Here is a 22,147-nt window from a genome sequence, read left to right on the forward strand (position 1 = left end):
ATCAACCGTTTTTTAAGCCAGCCGAACAGAGCCCAATATTGCTTACTAGTATATGTATGTTCAGGATTTTTTGCTTGTCTCAATCTCAACCACCGGACAGCTTCACATTCAAGACGTATAACACCATTTTTCAACATGAAAAGATCTCCACGGTCATAACTTCATAGACGATCAAGCACATCGACAGTTAGGTTCTGCCTTGCCTGAATGTGCAGTTTCAGTTTCAGTTTCAGCAGTTCAGCACAGCTGAAAGAGAGAGAGGGAGAGAGCATACGGCAGACACATAACACTAGGCATATCAAGGAACAGGCATTAACCTGCCGCTTTACTTGCTGACAGCCACAGACTGCTAATTCACATGTCACTAAACACATAGTTACATAGTACTAGTACCACATAGAGACGCAGTTCCGGGCCATTTCCATTTGTGATCAACTGATCACACATATACGGCGACAAGGAGAGACCAGACAGAGTATAATGCAAGGCGGCTGATACGGACGACGCTTTGCTTAGTTTCTTGTTAGGAGATCGAATTGGGTCAGGCGCTTGGAGATTCTACTCCACGGCGCACATGCAGATGCAGTAGTACTTGCTCGGTTTCCTCCGGGCAGACCAGGCCCAGTACGGCTCCCCTCCTGGAGAGCACTGTGGAGAGGCGAGGGCCGAGGCCGACAGTCTTCTCCTCACTTGCGCCTGGTCGTGTTCGCCGGCGCCCACAGGTCGGCCCCATTGCTCTGGGTCAGCTGCAGCGTCAGGTCCACCGGCACCAGGCACAGCCCGCGGTTCCGGAGGCTGTAGTGCTCGGGATCCTGGATCACATGCCAAACAGGATGCACGCGTGTTATGATATGATCTCGTGCTAGGTTTCTTGCACGAAATAATAAAGAAATGGTGTATCGACTTGAGTTTTGTTTCCCTCAAATTCGGTCAAGTTCAGAATTCTTTTTTCGAGCATGAAGTTCAGGATTCTAACTTGTATTTTCCCTTTATATGGTCAAAGCACTGAAAGTAGCTTAGCATGTTCTACAGGTTTGCATACAGAATTCAGCTTAGCATGTTCTACATTGCATTCAGAATTCAGAGGACACGAGGGATGGCGAGAGCTCACCTCAGGCACAGTGCCAGCAGCCGGAGGAGCACGCATGTAAGGGGAGCTCAGGACCTGCAAAGATTGGTTCCATTGCCATCAGCGGAAATGAAGGATCAGAAAGCTGAAGATCATAGTGCCATCTGCGGTCACTGAAATAAAGACCTCGAGTTGCTGGTGCAGGAACTTGATGTACCCCGATGCCTCCTGCAGGACAGAAGCCGTATCGGTCTGCAGCAACAGCAACCAGAAGCAAAGGTGATTGCAGCGCTTGCAAGACGAAATTCCACTTGCGCGGATGACAAAGACAGCAGGAATACAGCGAAAACTTCGAAAATACTGGTACCTTTCCAAACGGTGACACTAGCTGCTGGAGCGCCGCGACTCTCTCGCCGATCTTGTCCTTCTTCTCCTGCTCGATCGCAGCAAGAAAACTTCATCCAAACAGCCATGGGAGCTCCGATGTACGAGAGGTGCGACACTAACATCATACAGTGCGAACCTTTGGTGATACGGGCGCGATTCTTGGGCTGGTATTCCTCGGCTTCTTCGAGGACATGCTTCCGAACTCCTCTGGCCTGGCGGCGGCTGCGGCGACGGCTTTGCCACTGAAGTAGCTGTCGGTGTGATTCCTTTTGCTGTGGTTGGCCACCTCAGCCATCATCATCTTCTTCACCCTCGGCTCACACTAGCTCCTTGCCCGCCCTGTTTTTCCTGCTGAAATTCGGGAGGAAAGCGTAGGTCAGACGAGCCTCCTTGCTCAGTTGCTCCTGCCTGCTAGGGTACAAGCTGACTTTTACAGCTGTAGCCCGTTGGTTCACATGTCGGTTTCATGGAAAATCACTGTCGCTCCAAAAGCCCGGTCTTGGGCTAGTGACAGTCTAAAGTACTATTGGATGTTTGCTCACTCCTTACCTCTTAAATCTAGTCTCATTTAGTTACTTTTATCAAACGCTACGTTAAATTAGACTAAAAGATGCATTAGTCAATTAGTCACCTAAATATTGCTTAAAGTTAATAGGACTAAGAGCATCTCTAATAGTCTCCCAATAAGACGGTATTGGAATAGCCCAACATCACTTTCTAGATTTATTGGAGGAGATGCTACAGCAGTATCCCAATATATCTCCCCATACCCATATAGGTAGGTTCCACAGGAGTGGAAAAGAAAATATGACTGAAAAGTAATAGTTGGGATGGTCCCTATGATATTGAGAGAGTTGTATCTCCCCTTTCTTTGAGGGGAGATGAGAGAAATATTGATAATCACAAAAATAGGAGAAGTATTGGGGAACTGCTGGAGAAAAAAAAGCATAGCCATTCCTAATGTGACAGTTTTATGAGGATAGGAGAAGTATTGGGGAGTTGCTAGAGATGCTCTAAAGCCCAACTTTTAGTCAGGCTACCTCACCTGATTAAAAGAGATTAAAATGTCTCTTTTATTCTCTTTTAGTCTACCAAATCAAATAGGGTGACTAAACTTTAGAAGCCTGATTTAGGCCCCGTTCGCTGGTCTAAAACTTAGCTGAAACTGGTTGAAAACACTGTTTCGGCTGAATTATTGTGAGAGAAAAAATATTGTTCCGGCTGAAAAAAGAAGCCGAACAAATTGAATATGGAGTAAGCCCAACAGGACCTTAGATGACTAAACTTTAGCAAGTGTGAAACGGACACGCAATTAGTACTGTTACTAACACAATACTAAAAAAATCGGCACGACAAGACTAGGTCAAGGGTTTAAGTAACTTGAGGAACCTTTTTCTACACAGGAACTTCCTTCTGGAAAATCAGTCCCAACAGTGCACGAAATGAAAAAAGAATTTGCATCCTGTTTCGTTTGATCATTTCTGTAGTTTATAAGTCAATTAATACTGTTTTATTATGAGAAAAAATACTATATCATAACTAATAAGCATGACTGATATGATCAAACGAACATGATGTTCTTTTTCTTAGGTCATTAGAAAAGCCTGTTCTTTCTCCACCTTTGGACGCGAGTGCAGGGTGGCAGCCGCACTACAAGATTCTGCGCATCAGAACTGTTCTACCGCTGCCCCTCCTCTTTCACCTCCAAATCCAATGAAGGCCAGCCACCTTTCTCCAGTTTATTTATATATAATAGACACTGCTCGTCTTTTAATTGGAGATTTTGTTTGCTTCCGAAATCCAATGCTGCCATTTGGACCTTATCCGAAGGTTCTGTCCGCCAGCATAAAAAAATTGGTTGGGAGTGATCACGCTGGAGAAGACAAGGCACTGCGGGGATCCGCAGAGTTTAAGTTACAACTTAGCGAGTTCGGAGACCATGTCTTCGTTCCCAGTTGAGCTTAAAACAATTGCAGGAGACGCATTATTGGTCAGAGCAAATAAACTAAGGTAATCCTTATCCATCACCATCAGCATTAGAAACGTGTAAGGCCCTGTTTAGTTCCCAAAAATTATTGTATAGTACCTGTCACATCGAATCTTGCGGCACATGCATGGAGTACTAAATGTAGACGAAAAAAAAAACTAATTGCACAGTTGGGTGAGAAATCGCGAGACGAAACTTTCGAACCTAATTAGTCCATAATTAGACACTAATTACCAAATACAAACAAACGAGCTACAGTACCCAAAACCAAAAATTTTTGGCTTCTAAACGGGGCCTAAGTTCAGAGCTCCAGATGCCTGTAGGACACTAGGAGCTAGTTGACCGGTTTCAGTCTTTCAGGCAAAATTGTCCACTGTGCTGTTGTTTGTATATTGTGTACAGTACACGGTACGGTACGATGAAGATAATCTACTCGGAGCTTGTTGGCTGGTCGATAAGTTCACACAGGTTAGTTTCTGGGTTGATAAGTCTGATTGATGCTGATTTATTATGAGAAAAAAATATTGTTGGCTTACTGATAAGTCCTAGCTGAACAACAAGTGAACATGCTATCATTAGATCGATGCCTAATCAATCGAGAGCACCAGCAGCCTTTAAACCAAAGTGGGAGGCCTTGAATACGCTCGATCGTCCTGTCCTACCCTCGTCGCGACGTCACTAGCAGCACATCCATTATCGGCAGCAGGCCAAAATTAAATTGCGTTAGCAGAGAGACTAATCGAACGTCTAATTAAAACCGGTCGCCGACGTAGGCCGATATCCGTAGCCGTAGCCACCCGGGAGCCAGCTGTGCGGAAAGGACGCGAGCCAGCCGAGAACCGCTCGCCGCCTGCCTGCCGCTGGCTGCCTGCGCGTACTGACACGTTACTACGCGCATTGCGCCGCGCCATCTCTACATGCATACGCCATGGCTGCCTACTCCGTACTCTTTACTCTTTCTCTCTCTATCTGCGTGTGCGTGTCGGTGAGACGACAAGAAGCCGAAGGGTCATGAATATGGCAGGCAGATGTTGACGCATGCAAAGAAAAAGCCTTTTTGAAAGACCGACCGGGCAAAGAAAAAGCCATCGCCATGGTTAACCGGCGCGCGGTTAGCTGGTATAGTAAGCTCACCGATCGATGATACACAACACAAGCTGCTATCTACGGAGAGTAGCTACGAGCATGCATGCATAGCAATACCAGTCCAAGAACTATCTGGAGAGGGTTACCCCCTTGATAAAAAAAAAGGTGAAACGGAGAGGCGCTTACCAGGATCAACGGCGACCAGTGCGTGCGGAAGGAGAGCGAGCACAGGGGGGAATCGATTGCGGTGGAGATGGCACGAGCTTGGCTGTGTCACCGGCGGGGAAACGACCGAACCAGCGGCAGAGCGGGGCGTGCGCTTCTTCTCTCCGCCTTCCCGGCGTGCAACCGCCTTCCCTTTCCCCCGGCCGGACCCGCGCGGCCGCGCCACACACACAGAGGAGAACGAAGAGGCTGCCGGGAGGCAACCACCTGCCGAAGGAGAAGAGAAGGAGGACGAGGCTTACGCAGGGTTTAAGGACGGACGGGTGCAGAGGGGCCGGCCCGGGGACATCTGGGGATCAGGGAAGAGGGAGTCCGGCCCTGAACGAGTTTATATACAGAGAGCCAGAGGAGAAGAGTTGCTATTGCTACCTGGGTGGGGGTGGTGTGCTGCGGCCTGCAGATGGATAGATAGATTTTCTCGAGCAGAGTACGTATTTTTGTAAGGAAAGTAAACTATATCCCGACTACACTCTAATTGCGCTAACGACGGAAAACAAACAAATGGGGTTCCTTATCACGAAATCGTTAGGTGCACCTCCCCGATGGGCTACAGGTGCAAAGGGCCAAGGGAAAAGGAGATGCTGTGCACACCAGCTTGTACCGGTTCAGGCATGACAACTTTGGCAAGGACGAGAACGAGACGAGCGTGGGGAGGAGGAGTGCCTGGCATGGCATGTCGATGTCGAGCTGTGGCAACACTCACTCACCTCGCGTGTGGACTGGAGTATGTGTATCCGATGTGCGCCTAGCACTTCCGTCCGCTTTTCATGGCTTTTCCGCGGCTCCTTTTTCCGTTTCCTTTTTTTGTTTTTTTCCGTCGCATGCATCGGCCTCCGTGACAGCTAAGGTTATCCGCACTTGTCCACCTCTATTTTTATTTCTAAAAATAAATATTCTATCCTAGTCATCGAGATTCTCTATTTTATACCCATTTCTCTCGCACCTGTGTTATCTCTATCCCATACTCTATACTCACTATTTCATATTTTATTCCCCTTCCTCCCTCTCTCTCTCACCAACTCTCCCTCTCGCTACAGTGTTTAGTGTGCCCCCGCACGGCCGCCGGAAGTAGCGTTTCTCTATTTGGCCGGTAGGGTACCGGCTGCTTTACAGGCCTGCGGTGCGGGTGCGCGGAAGGGTACCGCGTGCTGCAGGCCAGCTTCCAAGTGCGCGGTGCGGTTAGTCTTAGAGCATGTTTGGTTCGTCTAATAGTTACTAAATTTAGTAGTTTTTAGTCACTTTAATAACTTTTTAAGCAAACGCTATGACTAAAAGTTACTAAAAAGGCTTTAGTCCTCTCTAGTAACTCTGAAGTTACTAAAAATAACTAAATCGTTTAGTAACTACTAAAAATTTAATAGCTCGAACCAAACACCCCTTAGCATCCCGAGGGTGGAGAGAGGAGCGGAGAGACGAGGACAGGAGGTGACGCCATATGCGCAGCCCACAGCGGCAGGGCAGCGAGCCAGAGAGGAGGGGCCGGAGCCGGACGGCGACAACCCGAGAGGGTTTTATTGCTCCTGGAGTACTCCAGTAGTACGTACTACTTGAGTTCCGGCCGCGCGCGCGCTTGCCGTTGCTGCTGCCGATCGATCTCGGCCTGGCGTCGCGTGTGGCGCTCGTGCAGTGCCGCTCCGCGCCAAGTGAGAAGTGTGCCGGCGCCCTGTGCGTTCATGCTCCGGCACGGGAAGGTGTGCCGGTGCCCTGTGCGTTCATGCTCCGGCACGGGAAGAAGGCGACTTTTCCGCGGCGGGCGGGAACACGGACCCTGTCCAGGTGCGGCGCACCGTGCAGCGGGGCGTGGACCGTGGTCTGTGGACAGGGATACCGAGGGATAGGGCGGGGCCGGGGCTGCGCACGGGTCGGTGGTCGCGTGTCGCCTTCTGCCAGAGCTGCGGCACGTATACTCCTCTGTTGCCGTATGCGTCAATGCGTGCGTACAACATCCATCGGTCCTATTCGCTCGTCTAAATCTTAGCTGAAAAACACGATTCTCACTGAGTTATTACGAGAGAAAATACTGTTCTAGCTGAAAAAAAAACAAGCAAACAAACCGAGGTGGTGACTGGCTGGCTCTGGGAAGGATCGGATCGTCTGCAAAGAGCACATGTGTCTCCCTTCGTGTTCCTTTGCCTCCGTCTTCGTCTCGTTTTCTTTGCAGCACTTGGAAACAGGAGAGAAATCGCAAGTGCTTTTTACCATACACGTGCACAGTGTGGAATTTTTCAGCGTGTAGGTTCTGGTTCCATTTCCCAGTGAGGCAGTGAGTATGATCTAACAACTCTGCGAAATCAGGCATGCTTGCTGAGGTAGGTCGTCTATGCTAGTACACTAGCACAGTATCAAAACTCGGAATAAGTAGTTTTATTCTCACGCTACTTATTTTTGTTGTGTACTATGTGATGTTGTACGCTGGAGCATCTGTTTGGCGCACATGAGTCGGTCGTATACACGATTGGGTCAGCCTTTTTCTTTCCCATTTGATCGAGTACGAACTTCTAGACTGCTCAGTTAATAACCGGGTTACGTACGTACGAGCCGCTTGTCTTGACGGGATCCGTTGCGTTGCGTTGCATGCATGCTCCGACAGTACACGTATCGACCTTTCGCTTTTCCGGGTCCGAGTCAATCTTGACTATCGTGCGTGCCCCGACAGTTTAACCCAGTCAGGTCCGCCATGTCTTCGAGTAATCCCTGTCTCAGCACCGCAGATCTCATCCCATCTCATCTCATCTCACCTCATCTCTTTCGGCGGCGGCTCCGCTTCACCTCACATGATCCAACAGTGACCCCCATCGTGACGTGCCCCTCGCCTTTCACGGCATCACTGCCTGCCTGCACGGATGCACTAGTTGACAGGCAGAGAGCCAGAGGGGGGTGCCGCGCCCGACCGGGCACGCGCTCGGCTCGCTGCTGCTGCATGCAAGGTTGGTTGCAGGCGGGGGGTTGGTTGGTTCAAGGGACGGGACGGGCTGCGCGCGGCCCCGGTCGTCGGTCGCTGTCCCGCCTGTCCCGGTCCGCGCCACGGCTGGCGCGTCTCCACGGCGACGGCGACCGCGGCGCGAATCGTTTTTTTCTTTTCTTTGCATCATCCAGCATTCCAGCTTCCAGCTCATCAGAGCGCGCGCCATGCACGAGTCCACACGACGCGACGGCTGTGCGCCCTGGACCTGATGGGCGGGGCGGACGGACGGGGTCCACGCGCTTCCACCGCCTCTCGCGAGTCGCAGTCGCAGTCGCGACCTGAAAGGGATTTTTATCTGCTGCGCCGCTGCATCGACTCGTCCATCTTTGCTTCACCCCAATTTGCGCTGTGCTAGACCAGTTTCCATTACGACGGGTTGGCAACTTGGCATCGTATCGTATCATATCGCAGTAAACTCTCTTTTAGACCTACGCTACTTGCGCTGGTCGTGTATGCGTGTGGGCGATAACAAAATCGATAGGGCATGGGCCCGGGCCGATTGTCCGGCGGCCGTCTTTAGATGAACTGGTCCTCTGAGCTGAACATATTTCAGACGGTTTCTAGCACCGCTATAAACAAATCGTAGAAGCAGCTGAGTAGGTAAAGTTCAAAGACGAACGGCCGTATGCTTGTTTGCTCGTTTCTTATGTAATCTCTCACCAAATCAATTTTCTGAACTTGTTTTAAATTATACTTTTTAGATTTAATTAAATTTATAGAAAACAATATAAATATTCACGACACCAAATGACTACTAATTTATGATAAAAATATTTTCATAATATATCTAATGATACTAATTTATTTGCATAAATCTTGACGCTCCTTTCTATAAACTCGCTGAAACTTAAAAAAGATTAACTTAAAGCAACTACAGAAAATTGATTTTTTTTTAGACTTGCAGACTTTTTATTACTCATTGGTCCCGGCTAAATCGCCGGTCACCAAGACCTCAACCTCGTGAGGTACCTCCTCCCAAGTAATTTTACAATCACTAGGAAACTTACACCCGATGGCAGCTAGAGCATGTGCTACCCTATTACATTCACGACGACACATATTTATATTACATAAATTGAAATCTTCTCATAGCAGCTCCCGTGAGACAGATCGGGAACGCTGGACTGCACGCTCTTAATACTATTGTATAGATTACTCTCCAAAGCTTCCTTCACAAGGGGACAAAGAGAGTACATCCTTTAAAAAAAAAAAGAGAGCGGGAAATATGTTACAATTATGAGCAATAAATTCTTATCTATCTACTAACTCTGTCTACAAAAAGATGGAATCAGACTTCCTTATGTTGACTAATAACTTTATAAAAAATGTATTAATATTTATAACTTCAAATAGGTGTACTATAGAAATATATTCCATGATTGATATTTATTTTTAGTATTAAAAATGCTTGTACTTTTTTTATAAATTTAGTTAAATTTAATATCATTTGACTTATCGAAAAACAAGAATTACATTTTTTTGAACTGAGGATAGCCCACAAAAATATACCTTTTTGTGGTGTCCATTGTTCAGTTTTTTCATTCGTTAGCGACACAATGAACAATATCTCATTAGTTTGGCCTTAGCAGAGATTGCACAACCACGAAAAAAATGAGTGATAATAAAAAGAAAAAAGAGACGAATAATGGAATTAGTGGACATGGAAGGAGGGAAACTAAATGAAACAAACAAATAAAACTATTTAAAAAATATTTTCAAGTAGAGAAGCTCTAAATGTAAAAATGAAAAGCTAGCTACCCGCTTTTATATATTATCTTTTTTTTTGCGAGGCACGTCATATACGCGAACGCTTATATACACAAGCATATACTCACCCTTATAAATGCACATACATATATTCTACACTAGAATACCCCCGAAGAACTAAGTTGGACCGAAAATCTAAACGTCTCAAGATTAATGAAGTCCCTATGGATGCGTCACTGCCGGTGATTACATTGTTTATCACTAAAATAATAGGGTTGTTAAACTTTGGAATAAATAGAAGAAAAATGCGAGCACCCTGTCAAGTCAAGAATTTAAACTCAGATAAGCAAGTTCCAGCACAAGTAACCTGGCTAACTGAGCCACTTGCATGAGCGAAGCATCTGAAAATCATTAGAGCCCAAGTCTGCAACAGAAAAGACTATTTTTTTAATGGAGACAAAGGAAGTGAAACGGGAGTACGGTCGCGAATCGTGACGCGGTGCAGCCTTGGCGCTTCCGCGGGGAAGCAATCGCTCCTGTTAGCCCCCCGGCAGTTCAGGGTGCCGCTCGTGCAAGTGGCCGGGGGGGCACGTCCGCTTCAAGTCGCAAAGCCTACGTGTCTACCCAGATGGGGTGCTTTGCTTAACTCGTTTTCGGCGATGGCATGTGCTTAGCTTGCTAATTCGCCCCTGCGGCGGTCGACACGGCACGTACGTCTTCATGCGGTGGCACCTGGTTTTCGGCCGCGCTACTCCGCAAATCGCGGTTTCATCATTAGGGAGTAACCAACCACGACCCTGTTGTTTATGACCTGTTTGATTGGATATCTGGATTCGTACTTGGACGATCATATAGAAGACGAGGACAGTTTGTTCCGTTCCATCTCGAATTTGTTATGGCGCTGGGTTAATCATGCGTTGCTTCCTAATCAAGACACCAGAAACGGCCAAGTTCATCACGGGTGCTGACTGCTGAAGCGTATAATCAATCAAATACTGGCTCCAGTCAAACCTATCATTCAACGTTCATGGCGTCGGAAAATCAAGAGTGCACCCAAAACACATATACAGGTGGTCAAATTTCTCCATCAGAATCAGAAAGTTTGTAACGCAATCTGCAATCACACGACCATGACAAGGAATGAACGTTTCCAGGTGGAGCGGCGGGGAAAAGAAAACTCCGCTATTGCAAACAGGCTCTGTGAAATGAAGGGCCATTCCACAGAAAAGTGGAAACCAATACGGTCGAACAACACACTTGTCACAAAAAGTTCAATGTTAGCTGGTTGGTTTCTACGCTGGTTTAGGCTAACTCATGTTGGTTTATTACGAGAAAAAAACACCGTTGCCTGACTGGTTTGGATTAGCTGGAACCAACAAGCTAACAGACTAACATGTCTTTTTGGTACTCATACGTTCTATATGCAGTTATGATCCGTCAGACGTAGCATTCAAGTTGCCACTGGCATCTCATTGACGGACAGACCATCACAGGTACAGCAGCATTGACGGACAGACCATCACAGGTACAGCAGCCGGGTCTTGATAAGTGACAGAAACAAAACAGAAACTCTCCCATCTTTTCTGTTCTGTAGCGAACACAGACCACACGTAGGTACTCCGTTCACAGCACCAGGCGAGGACGACCAACGCCAGCAGATCACTTGAGCAGCAAGCTCATCTACATCACCACAACGGGAAAACTCAGAGGCCGACAAAACGGTACGACCCTCCGAACTACGATTCCTGCGCGTGCGGGCGCAAATAGCCTCTGCAGAGCTCCTCCATACGACGAACGAGCTGTTGGGGCTGTTGCCACCACGTGGACTCGGAAGAAGTTGATCTTCCATAATAGTCTTCTTGTGCACTATCCTTCTTGGTGATGCTCTCAGAAAAATCGCGCCAGTTTAGCATTGCACGTTTCAGTCGAGCTGTTCTCTTCCCAGTAACCATATATCTGGTGTAGTCCCTAGCAAGGCGGTATAACTCCTCCCCTCTTATTATGTGGATATACTGCATAACAAAGGGCACAAAAAGAGTGATTTAGAAAGCAAAATAGTTTCCATGTACTGATGTTAATTTGTGAAATCCAGTTCTGCATCCCTGTTAACGTACTGCCAAAGTATTATCGTGTTCCCTATAAGTCGGTTCACATTGACCAATCCAAATATACATGATACGTGTGTTTCTTTGACAAAAGTAAAACCACATGGATAGTTGCAAAAGATTAAAGTATACTGTTTATGCGTATCTCATTAAGCTCATCAAGGTTCAATTTGAATATTCTCTGCTCCAGCAATCCTTATTGTTTTTCCTTATTTAACTAATAGCGTGGGTAGAAAAATGGTATTTCAAGATAATGAAAATACAGTATTATGATGCAATTGTACCATCCCCATGAATAAAAGCTAATGATGGTTTGAAATTGGCGGGCTAACAAAACTTCATCTAAAAATATAGAATAATGCTACAAACTGGTAAAACAAGAAGTGATGACCTTACCACAAGTATGAACGCAACAGTTGCTATCAAAATCTGGAGCATCTCATATAATGATTGCTTAAAAGACTCGTCCTCTGGGCCATCAGAACCACCACCACCACGTCCATAACGGTTTTTGTTTCCTCCATTTCCACCAGATCCTAATCCTCGAATCTTAGCCATTTGATCCATCAGCACATCTTGAATTGACCTTGGCCTTTTTGCTTCTGCCATAGCTTTGTTCAAAGATTCCATTGAGAAGGGCTGGAAAAAGGCAATAAAAATTAGCACATTGTTATAGAAAAAGCTTTTGGACGTGCTACAATGCTTGAATTATATCACAAAATTGTCATGCGCATGAAGTCCAACCAAATAGAGTTATATCACTCTACATTATTCTAAATTTAGTATAACACATAGAGTACCAACCAAAATACTTTAACAGAGTACCTTAGTTCAACATCTACCAAAATATTCAAACAGAATACCAGATCAGATCAAACTTTTCAAATTGCTAAGCAATACAGAAATAAACAAGTTCCCAATACAATGCTCTCCAAGAATTCAGATGCCATAGCAAGAAGATAAAAAATAAGGTGATAAGCATGTCCCTTTTGTCAGTACCAACAAGCATTACAAGTTTTACAACATCATTCTTACGATAACATAACAAGTGGGAAGTATGATCCGCATTAGGTAAAAGAAACAGTTACTGCATGATAATAGCTTAAAATGGGAGAAGGAAAGAATTCCAGGGGAAAGCAACAAAACTGCTTACATCATTGGTAATCTTAGGGTTCTCTTTCCCACTCGAAGCATATACAGGACCAAGCCTTTTATGGCAAGCAGATACTAGAAAAAGTCTTGGATAAACTTGCTCCTGCAGCTTGAAGGATCTGGTTGAATGTGGGCATAGAGAATGTTGATGAAGTAGCTCACGGGCCCTTCCAAGACCAGCTACTGGCTTGTGCACAGTGAGCGTACTATGAGGCTTGTGTATTGTAGCTTGGAAGTAGCTCATGTTTCCGTACTTCTTGAATCCCAGAATAGCTTAGAGCCAAAGGCCTAACACAGTACAACTGAAACAGAGATGTAAGTACAAGCACACAGAAATCTGAGATAAGAGTATAAAAGTAAAATCAGTATCAACTCAAACAATATAAAGCAAAAAGACATAGCTTCCATTCTATGGCATATCAGTTTTTAGTCACCAGTAGTAGTCAGTAGTCACAGATCAAAATTATTCACCAGAACTCCAGAAGTCACAAATTTTCCTTAAGAAAGCAACACGATCTGATCTTCTAAACGCGAGGACATGATTTTGCTCATACGTTTCCATTTCAGAACTTGAGTTCTGCATGGATATTGTGAAAGACTGAAAGAACATCTGGAAGAACGTTGTAATATTTTTTTTCCTATTAAGGAGTCAGATAGCAAGTGTAATGAAGATTAAATGGTGGAGGTCATGTTTAATCTGATAACACCAACAAAGTGAAACTTTAGCAGATCCTGACCAGTTAAGTTGATACTCATCTTGAAAGCTGGATAAACGCAGTACATCAACTAGTGAGTAGTCCTAACTCCTAACTCCTAACATTAAATTCCATTACACGTGCTCCAAATTGTGTCATAGATTTGGGACATTTCGCAGCCCCTGTTTCTCAATTTCAGCATGCAAACCCCAATCAGAGAACAACAGTACAGTACCATCCAACCAAGTATCCAACGAATGAACGAATAGTTATTTGCTATGCCGAGTGAAGTGTGAAGTTCATACGAAAGGCCTGCCGCCCGCATCAACCCTTTCATCGCCCGAGCAATCCAAATTCCAAACTCATGAAAAATGAAAATGCTCCACTCACACATCCTAATCCCGCACCTAATAGGCACACTAAAACCCTATCAAACAAAACTGGGAGGCGCCTAGAGCCAAGAAGCTATCCACACCAGAGAGAGGCGTCAGTGTTGTGGTTACCTGGAGACCCACGGTGGCGTCGGCAGATTGGGGAAGCGGAGACGGAGGCGGAGGGCGGACGGGGAGGCAGGAACCGAGGCACCGAGCGAGGAGGCGAAGGATTGCTAGATTGGGTTCCGCTGGAGGCTGGGATCCGTCCGCTCAACAACCTCTGGCCGGCATACGCCGCCTTCCCAAGGCCCAAAAACGTCGGCCACGTGGCTGCGGGCCTTGGACTAGAGTTAGGCCGGCCCATGGACCAAACGGCCTGATTCAAAAGACCTGGAATTCGATTCGAAAAGAAAATATTGTATTTTGCTTGTCTTCACGACCTACTGCGGGAGTCCAGATTTTCTTCTCCAACTTTAAATCAGATAAACTATGTCTATGAACTCTAAAACCATTTTAATTACCCTATTATCCTGGTCAGCTGTGATTTTGAAAGCAATTTCATGCATGCTACTCCCTCTGTCCCCAAGTAAATCAATTCATAGAATCCGTGTCAATCAAACTTTTTTAACTTTGACTAACTTCAAAGAAAAGAGTAACAACATGTATGATATAAAATTAGCACATTATGACAATATATTCTATAGTAAATCTGATGATAATAATTTGATACCATAAATCTTAACGTTTTTTTTTTCTAGAAATAGATTAAAGTTTAAAAAGTTTGACTTAAGATAACTCTAGGAATCTATTTATTCAGGGACGGAGGGAGTATTAGGATAGAAAGAAGAAAAAAAACAGGTGTGTGTGAGAGAATTTCCACCTAGACGCGGAGTAGACAATCACAAATTTTATATAACTAATAGAGTAATAATATACAAGAAACAGAAATGAGTGGGGAACAATATTTTTTTGAAGTGTAAAATAGTGAGTAATAATATACAAGGAACATAAATGAGTAAAAAAATAGATCTTTTGATTATTAACACATAGACAAGTATTCTCTCATTCCAAATTATAAGTGTTTTTTACTTTTCTACATACGTAGCTTTTGTTATGCACTTAGATATGTACTTCACATAATCCCTACATCCCAAAAAGACTATTATTTTAGGAATGAATCCGAACAACTTGTCTAGAAATCAATACATCTAGAAAAAACAAAATATCTTATAATTTGGAATGGTGGGAGTACGAGGCCAATCTCAATGGGGGTTCATGAGAGTTTCGTGGGCATTAAATATGCTGACATAACACTGTATTGATTAAGAGAGAGACGATAAAAGTTTCATAGGAGTAGAGAGAGTTTCATGGGGATAGAACTCTTTTGCACTATTTCTGAAATCTGGATGTGTTGAAAACTGGGACATTTACAGAGATGGCTGCCTTAGGACTCTCGTTTCTGGAAATTTTCTATTTAAGAGAGGCTAAAATTCTACTGGTCCACCTCTAGGAATCGATTAACAGATACAACACTCTTAGCAGGCCTGCCTCTAGAAGTAGTTGTCTAAAAAACTATAACTTCTTTCTATGAAGTTAGATTAAGATAAATTTTATATCAAAATTATAGAGCTTGACGTGATCTGCAACTTTGTAGTTGATAAGTTTTTTATCTGAAACTGTTTAGAATCTCAACTATTTGTTTTAAGTTCTTAGATTTTGAAAAATTAAAACTTAAAAGTATCAAACAATCTCAATTGTTTACTATCTATACAAAAATTTTAGTTTTCAATACAATCTACATATTTATAGTTTACAAGTTTCTTTATTTGGAGTTGCTTATAGCTCCAAATATGTGTTTTAAGTTAGATTTTAAAATTCAAAGTTCAGAATTTTCATACAACCTTAAATATTCACATGGTTAATATCAAAATTGTAATGATCGACCCGATATAAAAGTAGTTGATAATTTTTTAACCTAAAGTTTTTTTAATATGTTGATATTTGCTTTAAGTTCTCATATTTTGAGATTTAAAATTATAGAAATTTTTGAACAATCTTGGATAGATATAGATATTTTGATCTTCGCCAAGAGTTCACGCCACTCTTCGTTATTCAGGTCGAAAAACACAGACCCAGCCCTGCATCTTTTATTGCTACTATGGTAGTTTCACTTCAGCCGCCTGGCCATTTATTCTTCAGGAGCTATTCCGGTACGTCTAGCAGGTGATGTTGTTCCCCGGGTCGACGGCGAACTGTTTACAGTACTCCTTATAGTAGCCCACCCGCATGTTCACCGCGGCGGGGTACTTGCCGTCGCACACGAGACCGCCGTCGAAGGCCCTGATAGTGGCACCGAACCCCTGCGGCATCACCTTGTGCGCGTTGTTCATCCAGAGCCAGAGCGCCGTCTTGAATGAAATCACGGGGTCCTGCGCCACCTTGTCCGGGTTCCCCAGCAAGTCGAAGCCGATGCTCTGCCCCGCCGGACCGTAGTTGAAGTTCCACGAGATCTGCAGCGGGCCACGCCCGTAGTACTTCTTCCCCAGGGCGCACGGCCATTGTGAGCTCAGGGCGCACGAGACCTGGCTGTTCCCGTTGATCTGGTTGATGTAGCAGAAATCTGTTGCCACGTACATGTATTGTATTGTATTGTATTGTATTGTATTGTATTGTATTGTATTGTATTGTATTGTATTGTATTGTATTGTATTGTATTGTATTGTATATGTACGCAGAAGGCAAAAGCCACCGTCAAGGAATCGAATCAAACCATGCAATTTATTTTAAGGAACGTATATAGGCGGTAGGGCGGCGACTTACATCCGGTCTCGTAGGTGACGTGCGCGAAGAAGGCGGCGATCTCGCGCCTGCCCTCCGCCTCCGTGCCGCCATGCGCGAAGTCCGGGAACGAGTCGGCGGCGCTCACGAACGCGCTCCGTGTGTAGAAATTCTTGCCCTCGCACCCGTTCCCGCCGGCCTGGGACTTGATGCCGTTGAAGAACGCCTCGGTGACGACGCTAGACACGGACACGCCGGTGCCGCCGCTCCCCAACCCCAAGCACGGGCTGGCGGCACAGAGGAGTGCTAGACCAAGAGCCAAGGCCGTCAGGATCATCGTCGGCGTCGGTGAGTACGCCCTACTGGACTTGATATTGAGCTTGGGGATGCAGGTGTAACAATAAACCTGTGTGAAAATTCCTTCGTTGCCACTAAAATTTATAGCACTTCATTCGTTGCCTTCAAAATTTCTAAAATTCACTCACTGCCGTCAAATAAATTTTGTGTTTCCCTTGTTGCCATTTCCGTCACATGCCGTTAGCAACACCGCCGTTCCGTTTCGTTCGCGCGTGAGCTCCTGACCACGTCGAGCCGCTTGGCCGCCTCCGGTTCGCGCACCCAGCTGCCTCCTGCTCACCGCGCCTTCGCAGCCGTCCCTAGCCACGCGCTCGGCCCCTCCCGGTGCCCCATGTCCGCGGCCTAGCTGCTTGTCCGGCGATTCGACCTGCGCGTCCTCGGCTCCGCCCGCTCGCAGTGCCTCGTCCAGGGATGCCGCACCCAGTCACCCGCTCCGTCGTGCCTGCGCGACCCCGACCCTGTGACGCGACGCGGGCCAGCGTGACAAGGAGGCAGGACCGCAGGAGAGCGGGGTGGCGGCCCAGACTGTTGCCGTCGTTCCTCCGTTGGGGAGCGCGGGCGCACGGGCTGCTCAGGGGCATCTCCATCACCGGCCCGGGGCGAGCTCGAGCCTCGGCCATGGCGGCGCGAGCGAGCTGCAGCCCGACCATGCGTGGCGCAGGGGTGAGCTCTAGCCTCGACGACAGTGCGCTGGGAACAAGTCCGCTCGCCGCTTTCATCTGGCGACCCTAACGGAGGATAAACGGTGGGCCCCGACTGTCAGCGAGTATACCTCAATAGGTTTTAACAGAAGTGGCAACCAAGGAATTCTAAAAATTATTTGATGGTAGTATGAGAATTTTGAAAATTTTAATGGCAACGAAGGAAGTGCTAAAATTTTTAGTGGCAACGAAGGAACTCTCTCTAAACCTGTCAACAACTCTGCCACTGTGTAAGCCTCTGACGTCAGTTGGAGTGGAGTCGCTGGCTCGTACAGTCATACTCCCTCTGGGTCGTTTTGTAAAGCGTCATGACCTTAGGCCAGTCTCAGTGGATAGTTTCATGACGTTATTTTCAAGACAATGAAATTTGGATAAAACACTCACACCCAATGCAAAGTTTCATTCTATAGTTTTATAGATATTTAATTCTATGACTCGTAGATAGTTGGTAATTATGCCCAAAAGAGTTTCACGATGAAACTCATTTCTTCTTTCTTTTCTTAAATACACTATCATGTCATCAAATATACCTATATAGCAACGTATTTAATATAAATAAAACTTACACGAAACTTCCATTGAGACTGCCCTTGCCACCTCCTCCTCTGCTGCGCAGGCATACATGCGTCGGTATTGCAGCCTCCTATTAACTTCCCGTGACACTCCATACAAAGCGATTGGTGCATGCAGAATAATAGGGGGAAGTGGCGTATAAAAAACAAGCTTTTAATCACTCGTGCCTGCAAAATGCTTTGTGTTCCGTCACATGACTTGAATGCTCGGCATAAAAGCTCATCGGTAACCAAAGTTGCGCCTAACTAACTGGCCCAGCTCAAAAACGTGAGAACACCTTAGAAAGCTGCCCGGAGGGAGTACCTCATATGCGGTATGCTTAGGCCAGACTTGTGTAGCAGGCCAACTGCAGGCCGTAAAGCCCATTAAAGCCCCCCTTCGGAACAAAAGTTGTACTACATAATACAAAGGAAAAATAGGAAAAAAAAAACATAGCAATAATGTCAAAAAAACATAGGAATAAAATGCTATAAAACTTCAAATCCTATACGATTTAAGAACAAATTGAAGTTTAGGAATATACCTTTGGAAGCAATGTAGGAAAAACATAGGAAACAAGACACTGAGGCTGAAACTCATATCCATGGTGTTTTTCAAAGGAATTGTTGGGAAGTATTCCTTTTTTCCAAAAGATATCATAGGACTTTTTCCTATATGAATTGAATCCTTTGATATTCCTATTTTTTACTCAATCCAAAGGCATCTAACTACTTTAGTAGGGGTAAAGTTCATTCTACTCTACCTCCCTAATAAATTAACGTTATAATCTATTTTTTTCTCCTCAAACTTCAAAACATGATGTCTTACCTCCTGAACTCTCAGACAGTTCAAATTGTCTCCCCGTCCTAGTTTGGAGCGGGTTTAAAGACATTTTTTTTCCTTTTTAGTTAAAAACTTGGCAAACACTTGATAAAGTTTTTAAACCACAACAAAATGTGTCTAACCTTTTAAAACTTACAAAAAAAAAAATTCTAAAGACAGATTGGGATATACAAAATCAAATAAAAATTCTAAAGACTTAAAAAAAACTAGGTTTAGGGTTTAGGGTCCACAAAAATGTCCACAAAAATCTAGTAAAATTCTAGAAGCATTCTAATTGATCTATAAGAGTGTTTTAAAAACTTTGCATGGAAAATATATGAGATGCAACCAATATGAAGGCAACATAAATTAATGTTGAATGCATTCATGCTGGTTGTGTATTGCATTTTTTGTTGTGGAAAGTTTTCAAAACATGTTTACATATCAATTAGGATGCTTTGGGAATTTTCTAGTTTGATTTCATACTTTTTCATTTTCCTAGAGCTAAATCTATGTTGAAGCATCTTCAGACATTTTCATGAGCTCTGATATTTTATTTTGATTTGTTGTATCCCAACTACCTCCTTTTTGGAATTTTTAAAAGCTTAGAGACATTTTCTGTGATTTAAAAACCTTATCATTTATCAATTATTTTAGCTAAAAGAAGGACAAAATCGCCTTTAACTCCACTCTAAATCAGGACAGGAAGGTAATTTGGGCGGTTTTGAGAGTTTAGGAGGTAAAATGTGTGATTTTAGAATTCGAGAACAAGGAGGTAGAATAGTCTTTTTTCCATCCTAAAATTTTGGAGGCCTTGTACGGTCAGCCCACTTGGACTGAGCCTTGTACCGGCATTATTTTTTCCAGACGTACATGGGAATTGATAGATTTGTAATTATTAGAGAGGGAGCCTCTGCAAGGGCGGAGAACGAGAAGGCCAATTTTAGAGAGCGAAACTGATGCAGAATGACATTTGTTGGATGTTTTTTTTATGTTCTCTAAATTTGTGTGTGATGTTAGTGGAACGGGGCTGTAGAGCCGTTTAGAGATGCACTAAAATACTATCAATGGTACAAACATTATGAATTTAGTACTCTGACTATAATTTCTCAACCTAAATCCAACTGATGATTTTAGTGAAATAACCTCATTCCTCATGTTTATTAGTTGTGGTGGATGAAGTGGTGATGTATTGGAGATCAATGGATGAAGTGGCGATGGATGGAGATCAGTCCATTTCATTATATAAACCAAAAAAATAGAGTAGTGATCAAGCAATATTTAACCACCTCATTTCTTAAACAAACACCTATATATATGTGCTGAACCCAAATTGTAGATACCCAGCAGCCAATTGTTCGTGGCACTTAGCATATCACAGATGCTTCATTATTCACGAGTCCTGCATTTTTATTGTTACTAGTAGTACGCTGGCGCCGTTACAAGTATGCTACGCCGAGTATCTATATCTATAAAAGACTATAAATTTGAGGGGCGTCGCATCGCGAATCACTGTTCATTCGGCGCGCACACAGACCCAGTCCCATGTATACGAACAATACCGGATCATGATAAACAGTACCCGACCCGCTAAGGAACAGTACCAACCCTTTTTTTAGGCGCTCACTGTTTCCCGCGCTCTTTTTTTTTTTTGCGTTCACTGTTTTCCACGCGAAGCGCGGGGTTACCTGCCAGTAAGAACTTTAACTGTGAGGGATGTCACATCTCGCGCACTGTTCATCGCCCCCTCCCGGACTCATATCGATGTATATCAGCAGTGCCGGGCGTGATATTGTTCACCCGACCTGATAAGTTTTTTTTTTACCTGAAAAAGTAACACTGCTCTCCTGATAAAAAAAAATTCCTATTTTTTTCCCCCACCTCCTTCCCACGCGAAGCGTGGGCATCCATGCTAGTTATTTATTATTCTTCACCAGCCAAGTATGCATGCATGAACGCGGCTCCTCTTCCTCTAGCAGGTGAGGTTGTTCCCCGGGTCGACGCCGAACTGCTTGCAGTACTGCTTGTAGTAGCCCACCCGCGCGTTCATTTGGGCGGCGTTGTTTCCGTTGCACTCGAGGGCTCCGTTGATGGCCCTGATGGTGGCGCCGAACCCTTGCGGCATCACCCCGTGCACGTTGTTCTTCCAGAACCAGAGCGCCGCCTTGAACGCAATCACAGGGTCCTGCGCCACCCTGTCCGGGTTCCTGAGCCCATCGAAGCCGATGTCTCTTCCGGCAGCCCCGTAGTTGTAGTTCCACGAGATCTGCAGCGGGCCGCGTCCGTAGTATTTCTTCCCCGCAGCGCACGGCCACTGTGTGTTGCTCGAGTCACAGTAGGCGTTGTTCTTGTTGATCTCACTGATGTAGCAGAAATCTGTCGGGAAGAAGCCGTGTAAATTATGTTCCAAATTGATCATGATCAGCATGATATGCTGCCACATGCATCCCGTGGAAGAAAGATTACACTCTGCAATTAGTGGAGGTTTAGGTTCAATCAACTTACGTCCAGTCTCATGTGTGGCGTGAGCGAAGAAGGCGGCGATCTCGCGCTTGCCGTGGGCGAAGCCGGAGTACGAGTTAGCGGCGTTCAGGAACGCGCCTCGCGAGTAGAAGTTGTTGCCCTCGCACCCACCTCCGGCCTGGGACTTGATGCCGTTGAAGAACGCGTGGGTGACGACGTTACCCACGTTCTTCGCGGCTACCGGACCGACAGCGCAGAGGAGCGCTAGCCCGAGAGCCAGAACCGTGAGGATTGTCGGCAAGTTTGCCATGCTTCCTTGCTGCGGTGCAGCCTGCGCTGTGAGGTGATTTGAGATGGCATGCTGGTGTCGCTTTATATAGAGGTCAGGTCAGGGCGTGGGCACTACTATGAATCAATTTGCGCAGCGTGGCCAAAATACGCTCCGTGGCGGGCACCTCTTTTGTCCGCCACGGTTAACCGGTGGCAGAGGCGCCCGTTGCGGGAAAATGGTTTACCGCGGCGGGCCACCTTATTTGCCCGCCGTAGGAAATCGTTATTTACCGCGGCGGGCGGTATGAATCGCCCGCCGCGGTTAATACGATTTACCATGGCGGGCTCTTTAAACTGCCCGCCGCTGTAAAGAGTTGATTTACCGAGGCGGACGTTTTATCTTGCCCGCCGCGGTAAAGCCTGTACAAATACACAACACAACCCCTTCATCT

The 22,147-nt window shown here is 45.4% G+C and overlaps 4 protein-coding genes across 5 annotated transcripts; all 4 read right to left on the reverse strand.

Annotated features, from left to right (window-relative positions):
* Nucleotides 1–298: 298 nt before the first annotated feature.
* On the reverse strand, nucleotides 299–5,244 carry LOC136496866 (transcription factor bHLH153-like). Of its 2 annotated transcripts, none has more exons than XM_066492629.1 (6): nucleotides 4,716–5,244; nucleotides 1,593–1,804; nucleotides 1,437–1,502; nucleotides 1,256–1,321; nucleotides 1,112–1,165; nucleotides 299–812 (listed from the first exon to the last, which is right to left on the reverse strand). In XM_066492629.1, the coding sequence occupies exons 2-6, from the start codon at nucleotides 1,755–1,757 to the stop codon at nucleotides 687–689; spliced, it is 477 nt and encodes a 158-aa protein (XP_066348726.1). In that variant the 5' UTR covers nucleotides 1,758–1,804; nucleotides 4,716–5,244; the 3' UTR covers nucleotides 299–686. The 2 variants fall into 2 exon arrangements, with proteins under 2 accessions (XP_066348726.1, XP_066348725.1); XM_066492628.1 differs by having other exon boundaries at nucleotides 1,593–1,807; nucleotides 4,716–5,223.
* A 5,563-nt stretch (nucleotides 5,245–10,807) lies between these two features.
* Nucleotides 10,808–14,150, reverse strand: LOC136496420 (uncharacterized). Its single transcript, XM_066492086.1, has 4 exons — nucleotides 13,882–14,150; nucleotides 12,685–12,985; nucleotides 11,928–12,170; nucleotides 10,808–11,438 (listed from the first exon to the last, which is right to left on the reverse strand). Exons 2-4 carry the CDS (start codon nucleotides 12,925–12,927, stop codon nucleotides 11,163–11,165), a joined length of 762 nt encoding a protein of 253 aa, XP_066348183.1. The 5' UTR covers nucleotides 12,928–12,985; nucleotides 13,882–14,150; the 3' UTR covers nucleotides 10,808–11,162.
* A 1,768-nt stretch (nucleotides 14,151–15,918) lies between these two features.
* On the reverse strand, nucleotides 15,919–17,911 carry LOC136496421 (endochitinase A-like). Its single transcript, XM_066492088.1, has 2 exons — nucleotides 16,573–17,911; nucleotides 15,919–16,372 (listed from the first exon to the last, which is right to left on the reverse strand). The coding sequence occupies exons 1-2, from the start codon at nucleotides 16,865–16,867 to the stop codon at nucleotides 15,969–15,971; spliced, it is 699 nt and encodes a 232-aa protein (XP_066348185.1). The 5' UTR covers nucleotides 16,868–17,911; the 3' UTR covers nucleotides 15,919–15,968.
* Nucleotides 17,912–20,347: 2,436 nt separating this feature from the next.
* LOC136496422 (endochitinase A-like) lies at nucleotides 20,348–21,808 on the reverse strand. Its single transcript, XM_066492089.1, has 2 exons — nucleotides 21,468–21,808; nucleotides 20,348–21,338 (listed from the first exon to the last, which is right to left on the reverse strand). The coding sequence occupies exons 1-2, from the start codon at nucleotides 21,733–21,735 to the stop codon at nucleotides 20,935–20,937; spliced, it is 672 nt and encodes a 223-aa protein (XP_066348186.1). The 5' UTR covers nucleotides 21,736–21,808; the 3' UTR covers nucleotides 20,348–20,934.
* Between the last annotated feature and the right edge of the window lie 339 nt (nucleotides 21,809–22,147).

This window comes from Miscanthus floridulus, chromosome 12 (assembly GCF_019320115.1).
Source record: "Miscanthus floridulus cultivar M001 chromosome 12, ASM1932011v1, whole genome shotgun sequence".
Classification (NCBI taxonomy): domain Eukaryota; kingdom Viridiplantae; phylum Streptophyta; class Magnoliopsida; order Poales; family Poaceae; genus Miscanthus; species Miscanthus floridulus.

Bases quoted from the DNA above. Each gene is read 5' to 3' on its own strand.
- LOC136496420 (XM_066492086.1), bottom strand. From the start codon at position 12,927: ATGAGCTACTTCCAAGCTACAATACACAAGCCTCATAGTACGCTCACT. The intron at 12,171-12,684 runs GTAAGCAGTTTT...GCCTTTTTCCAG, and splicing joins ACCCTAAGATTACCAATGAT to CCCTTCTCAATGGAATCTTT. The intron at 11,439-11,927 runs GTAAGGTCATCA...TTTGTTATGCAG, and splicing joins CTGTTGCGTTCATACTTGTG to TATATCCACATAATAAGAGG.
- LOC136496421 (XM_066492088.1), bottom strand. From the start codon at position 16,867: ATGATCCTGACGGCCTTGGCTCTTGGTCTAGCACTCCTCTGTGCCGCC. The intron at 16,373-16,572 runs GTAAGTCGCCGC...ACGTGGCAACAG, and splicing joins CGTCACCTACGAGACCGGAT to ATTTCTGCTACATCAACCAG.
- LOC136496422 (XM_066492089.1), bottom strand. From the start codon at position 21,735: ATGGCAAACTTGCCGACAATCCTCACGGTTCTGGCTCTCGGGCTAGCG. The intron at 21,339-21,467 runs GTAAGTTGATTG...TCTTCCCGACAG, and splicing joins CGCCACACATGAGACTGGAC to ATTTCTGCTACATCAGTGAG.
- LOC136496866 (XM_066492629.1), bottom strand. From the start codon at position 1,757: ATGATGATGGCTGAGGTGGCCAACCACAGCAAAAGGAATCACACCGAC. The intron at 1,166-1,255 runs GTCTTTATTTCA...CAATCTTTGCAG, and splicing joins TCCTGCACCAGCAACTCGAG to GTCCTGAGCTCCCCTTACAT. The intron at 813-1,111 runs GTGAGCTCTCGC...CATGTGATCCAG, and splicing joins CTGCTGGCACTGTGCCTGAG to GATCCCGAGCACTACAGCCT.